Genomic DNA, 6,014 nt, shown 5'->3' on the forward strand with positions numbered 1-6,014 from the left:
TTATAAGCCACTTATCATGATTGAGAACGCGGTTTTGTAGTAAAAACTTAGACAACCGCGGAAGCTAAATTTTCTGTAAAACGAAAGAGAAAATTGTGATGAAAACATTACGTATTGATCAATCTTTCTTTATAAGCCACTTATCATGATTGAGAACGCGGTCTGAAAAAATAGCCTGTGTACAGCCGCCCACTCTCCGATTTTTTTTTTCGGGGAGCAGGCGGCTCCTGTTAGTGAATGAACATTCAAGTAGACCCGACGAGCTCTAACCTCGCCTCTGCCATGTTGTCCCAGTCCTCCAAATTACTTCACCAGATCACCTGCATGTCCATGGGGACATATATTGTACCGTATTCATTAAACGTGCCTGGTTTGCTGGGTGTGCTCAGTCTTGCGGGCTCAGAAAACCTGGTTGAGGTCATTGTTTGAGGTTTTTCGCACGAAACGCGTCAGGTTCAATCAAACAATGAGGAACAAACACGATGCTGGTGTTTGACAGGACTCTTTGGCTCCTTGCCCAAGTGTCGGTTCCCTTTAAGAGGTTTCTAAAACCCATTGTATAACAAATTCTGGGAGTCAAGCTAATCTCCGCGAAATGATAGTAATTACCAAGATGAGATCTAACGAAAACAAAATCAAAACGTATCATCAGCAGCAGCTAGCAGATTTTCATGTAAACAGTCGATTTCTGCACGGAAACAGTTTTAGCAAACAGTCTCTAGCGCCATAGTACTCCAAATGAAGGATCTCCGTTCTAGAATTATTTACATTCTAATTGCCGGCCCTCAACATCCCTCTCTAACATTTCCTTTTGTTAAGAATAATCTGTTGTTGACAACTTCCGATTACAATTAACCACTGGCTGAAAGGTTAGGAATCGATCCAGCTTAATTAGTGGAAATAAGTCTTTCCGCCAGCTTCAGCGAAATGTTTACAAAAACTGGCATTTTGAAAATAAAGATGAAAGTCAGGGTTTCTTACAGAAAATTCTGAAGCAGTTAAATGAAACGAGAACCGTGGGAACTTTAACCTAGAAGAGATTGGTATCTATCCGTCTCTGCTAAAACAAAATATTGGTATAAATAAAGATACATCGCGGATAGTTAGTTGATTGTTATCACAGACAAGCACGCAGCAAGGGAAGAACACCTTGTCAGAAATGGATGGTGTTAGGAAGCGAAAAAACCAACGCGAGAGGAACAGGGCAAAAGCTCTGAGGATTAATTTCATGGAGCTGAGAAGACGTCTCCCTTTTCCCGAAGAACAAGCAAAAACAAGAGCACAAATTTTAATAAGTGCGGCCGAATATGTTGATGCACTTGAACGAAGAATTTGTCAGATGCAAGACTCTCAACTCGGTGAAGGTGGAAATATCGAAGAGGAAGTCCGTATGAGCCTTCCAGGCTGCAGATTTTCCACCGTAAGTTTATTGCCTTTTTTGTGTACTTTAAAATCTGTTCCAGTCACAGCCAAGAACATCATCGCTAAACAGTCCTTTGTGTTTTCCCAACATTTTAGCCGCACCCTGAAATACTTTAACGAATGCACCCCTAAATGCATAATTTCTTGTACAGAAATTTCCAAAACTCTTGCTGTAGTACATTCTGAATTTTAAGGAAAGAATATGTTTTCGCTTAAAAAAACCTTTATCTCTCTCTCTCTCATTTAAACATAGTATAGTGTGATAGTACATCGAAGAAAACAAATGTTACTCAGTCCAAAACGTAGTCATTCATTGCTAAAAATGTGACGCATTTGATCGAGACGTTTTTCTCTTGCAACTATCTCAAACTATATAAAAAGGCCGATGTCGTAACAAGTTTGACTCAAATAACTCTAAATATGCACTTTCCATGATTGCTTATTACGAAAATAGGAAGAAAAGTCTCAAGATACTTTCGAAATATGTTCGGGCAAGTATGAGCAAAGGTAACCCCTCAAGAGGTCCTGTCAGCTACTGTAGCTTGATTAACTGCTAATAAGACAATCGTTTAAAAACAAATGACTTTCCCTTGGGGATTGACAATCAATACGTTTATTATCAGCATTATCAGCATTGGCAGTTTCAATTATCAGCTATTTCTTTCACTCTGTTCACTCCGGGAAAAAATTCCCGGATTCTTAAACTAATACAGGGATTTGCAACAATGGTATGAATATCTTCATAAAGTTTGCGCAGCGAGCGTATGTTTTCAATAGGCTATAGAAACGGCTGGGGACGAGGTTTTCGTATCCGAGTTCAAAGCCCCATGCACCTAAACGTTTAAATTTCGGCAAAAACAAGTGTTGGAACATGTAACATGCATGTTAGGGAAACGGGGTTACCCCACTTCTCTGAGCACCCAATTTTTACCAATGTGGCCATGGTTCTATCACCGGACTCCACTGAACCCGACCTACTAACACGGGCCTACGATTATCGGGCATCTTTTCTGGCATCTTTTCTGGCTGCGCCAGCATGTATCTTGTTGGGCGTCTGGGATGTCTGCTATGGCTCCTCGACAGGATTTCCCCCGATACCTTAGAAAGCGAATGGTTGTTTTTTGAACGCGTTCTTCACTCACTTGTCTGGAGCTCTGAGGCAATGTTAGGACTAACCAACTTGCCTCATATCATTATAAATATGTCATCACTTGACATTTCAGCCATTGCATTTTGCACTGAGGACATTTGTTATATGAGCCCAGTTTAATGGCCAAACTAAACTGCTACGAATCTCCAGTAGCTCACTTGTTGCGCGTCGAAAATAGTGATCAGAAGGTCATCATAAGTTCAACTCCTCTTTGGAGCACATGAATTTCTTCGAATTATGTCCTTGCCAAAACAGGAAAAATTTATCATGAGAACTTAAGCACTTGTAAAGAAGATAGCACTCTAGTGATCTCTAGTGTACACCGCAGTCGCACGGTCATGGCTTCGAGTCCAGTTTAATGTTTTTTTCTAGCTTCTTTGCAACGATATAAGTTGCTTTCCTAGCCGGGATCATGACTATCACTTCCATTCGAAATAGGGAAACCTCCATTCCGACTAATTAATGATTAACTTGAACCCGCGAACAAAATAATGCTTGCAATCAAACTAGGTCGACAAATTTCTTCAAAAAAGTGTTCATATCGAAAAAAATGACTTTTAGAGGGCGTTTTTCCATTTACCAGAAAATCTCGGAACTTTGGGTGGAGATTTCATCGGGTGAAAAAGGGCGAGTACGATTTTGCGCGCCAAAATTCAAAATATGGCCGTGAATAGCCTGGAACTGGTGAGACCTTTGAAAACCTATAAATGAAAATATATTTCCACTGGAAAGGGACTACCGTTTCCAGACGTCCCGCTGCTCTCGGAATTTTCCAGTGGAACGAACCAAAAAGTCGTGTTCTAGTTACAAAAGAATCGTAATTTCTGGAATTTCTTTTGCAAATAGTAAACAACCTGAATAACTTATTTTTCCGGGCGCCGCCATCTTGAATACAGTTATGACGTGTCATGATTTTGCTCTTATTGTTTTCACTCATAGAGCTTTTGTTTTGAAACAATAGGCACGTCTAAGGCACTTCACAATTATTCAAAAAGTTTGAACTATTAATGTTGTAAACTTTATGTTCTGTGGTTGAAGAGATTTTCTTGTTTCAGTGGAGGTTCCCTTTCACTGATGATATGACTAGTAGTAATCTCGGATTATTGAAGTGCGTTCGACAGTCGCTTTGAAAACAAAAGAGAAGGGTAGTGAAAGCAGCAATCTTTGGGGAACAAAAAATCATGAATTGCGCGATCGTCATTTGGGTATATGACGTAATTCAAGATGGCGCTTAAAAAGTAGACGAACGAGAAAACGAAAATTTGCTAAAGCTCCCCCTACGCATAGGATACCCAAGATTAGAAATTGCGTTCTCCTAATGTCGAACGCAATAATCGAATGGGGCGTGTTCAATAAAATAATGATCATTAGATAGGTGTGTTCGTCTATCTTTTGTTAGAATTTTTCTGCGGCCTTTTATATTTTTATCATTTTTGTCGAAGAACAAACCAGGGGCTTAACGTTATTTTACAATTGTGTTTAGGGACAGTTGGGGTCATCATATTTTTATCCCAGCCCTGAAAGAAAGCCATTTCCGCCGCTTTGCTGGGAGTTTGCAAATGGTGAGTCGTCAAAAACGTTAATTTTTTTTGCAGATTATAGACACATCCAACGCAGACAAATACTTTCCACGTTAAAGTTCTCATAACCGTTTGTTAATTTTTCCCAGAATTCCACAAAACCGAAATGCAACGTGATTTGATGTCTCCAACAAGTGTATCACCCAGTTTCACTCCGACTTATCCTGACGTTTCCATTTGGTGCAACTGCTGTGACCCATCAAAGAGGGAAGGAAAATGAAAACAAGGAAAACAAGGAAAATGAAAACAAGTTGTTCTGCAGTTTACAGAGCGTTTTCACATGACGTCACGACGGCCATGTTGGTGTTCCAAAACAGAGAAATGGCAGCCATGATGGTGTACCAAACTAATCCTCCGGGGTTAGCCCACTTTCGATATATTAAAATTCAGTACTAAACAAAAGTATCACCTCGAGGCTCTGGGGAATAAACTCATACGAATCCTGACATTTATTCCCCAGAGCCTCGAGATGATGCCTTGTGTTTCGGAGTGAATTTTAATATATCGAAATTGGTCTTTTTAACTCTATTTTTATGGAAATACTTTCTTTTGTTTCAGTAATACAATATGGCTGCTGGTCGCGCGAGTGAAACGCTCTATTGCGTGTTGTTTTCAGCAACATCAAAGTGCAGGTGTAATGTTCTCCCCAAAGCATTCGATAGTGCACCACTTCTTAAAGGCGGTGTTGTTATGTGTCCAAGCTCAGGAAAGAATGAACGAGGGTAGTAAAATAACTTAATTAAATCAAAGGTATCCTGTGGTAAGCTCGTGGAGTAAGTAAGATACTGCGTCAGGGAGGTGATATAGCGAATTATCAAGCCTATAGTGTGGCCACAAATGCAGTGTAATACATTATATGCCATGCTGCCATGTTGGAAGAAAGAACAATAGCGAAAAAGTCTGTTGAGAATTTGACTCTATTATTGTGCAAAATTTGAGCTACATTTTCCTATTGTTTTGACACCAACATGCATGGCCGTCTTATCACGTGAGTTTAATCAAAGAATTCACAAAGAATCTTAACTCCGGGATATTTGAATTGGATACAACAGCGAGTTAGCTGATTTGGGCTATGAGGTAACCTCCAAAAGAAACTGTGCTGGTTTGTCGGATGCAAATTCGGTAGTACGAATCGAATTGCTAAAAGCAAACCGGCCTTCAAGGCCGGGAGATAACGAAGCTGACTATTCGGGCGTTGGCGCTTGCCCTTGATCAGGACGATCTAACGAAGGGCCAATGCTTGAAGCATCAGCTTCCTCTGCCTAAGGCCTGCAGAGGTCAATCTACCTTTGAGTCATCAACTCAGTTATCCTTATTACAGCTCTTGGATCTTTTAATTTGAACTCAGGGGCACTTGTATTTAGGAAGTTAACACACACGAGCTAAAGTAACCTGGTTGTTGAAACGAACTAATTAGGACTGTATCACAATGGTTTATTGTTGAATTTCATTATAACACAATACATGTTTAACATGCACTGTTCGCAGTTAGCAAAAGCTATTCGAGGCGAGCAGTGGCTATGTTGCCGGTAAAATCCGTTCTCAGATTGAATCCGTTTTATCTTAGGTTAAATTGGTAATCCTCTAGGTTGAATAACGCACTCAGATGAATTGAAGAAACGTTTTTGGAGCTTGAATTAAGCCGAGAGAAAAATAATGGTCAGGTTAGGATTTCTTTTGGTTATCATACGGAAGTAAACTCTTAAAGTTGGGTTGCGCATGTTCGACGCTGTAGTGTAGTGGTGAAGGCACAGGACTACGGATTTGGAGGATCCGAGTTCGAGAACCGTTAAGTACATAGTACAGTTCTTTGCTCCCTTACTATGTTGTAATGTTGAGATTGAAGGGCTAATTGTATGAAC

At 40.1% G+C, this 6,014-nt stretch overlaps 1 protein-coding gene across 1 annotated transcript in view; it reads left to right on the forward strand.

Annotated features, from left to right (window-relative positions):
- The first annotated feature begins 1,130 nt into the window (after positions 1-1,130).
- Positions 1,131-6,014, forward strand: part of LOC138053013 (achaete-scute homolog 2-like) — a 5,926-nt gene continuing 1,042 nt past the window's right edge. Inside the window, exons 1-3 of the mRNA XM_068899686.1 lie at positions 1,131-1,420; positions 4,056-4,134; positions 4,242-6,014. The exon at positions 4,242-6,014 is cut by the window's right edge and continues 1,042 nt beyond it. Coding sequence (XP_068755787.1) covers positions 1,160-1,420; positions 4,056-4,134; positions 4,242-4,372 — 471 coding nt within the window. The 5' untranslated portion in view covers positions 1,131-1,159 and the 3' untranslated portion in view covers positions 4,373-6,014. The remainder of the gene's footprint in view (positions 1,421-4,055; positions 4,135-4,241) is intronic.

The sequence above is a fragment of the Montipora capricornis genome, chromosome 6 (assembly GCF_036669925.1).
Source record: "Montipora capricornis isolate CH-2021 chromosome 6, ASM3666992v2, whole genome shotgun sequence".
NCBI lineage: Eukaryota > Metazoa > Cnidaria > Anthozoa > Scleractinia > Acroporidae > Montipora > Montipora capricornis.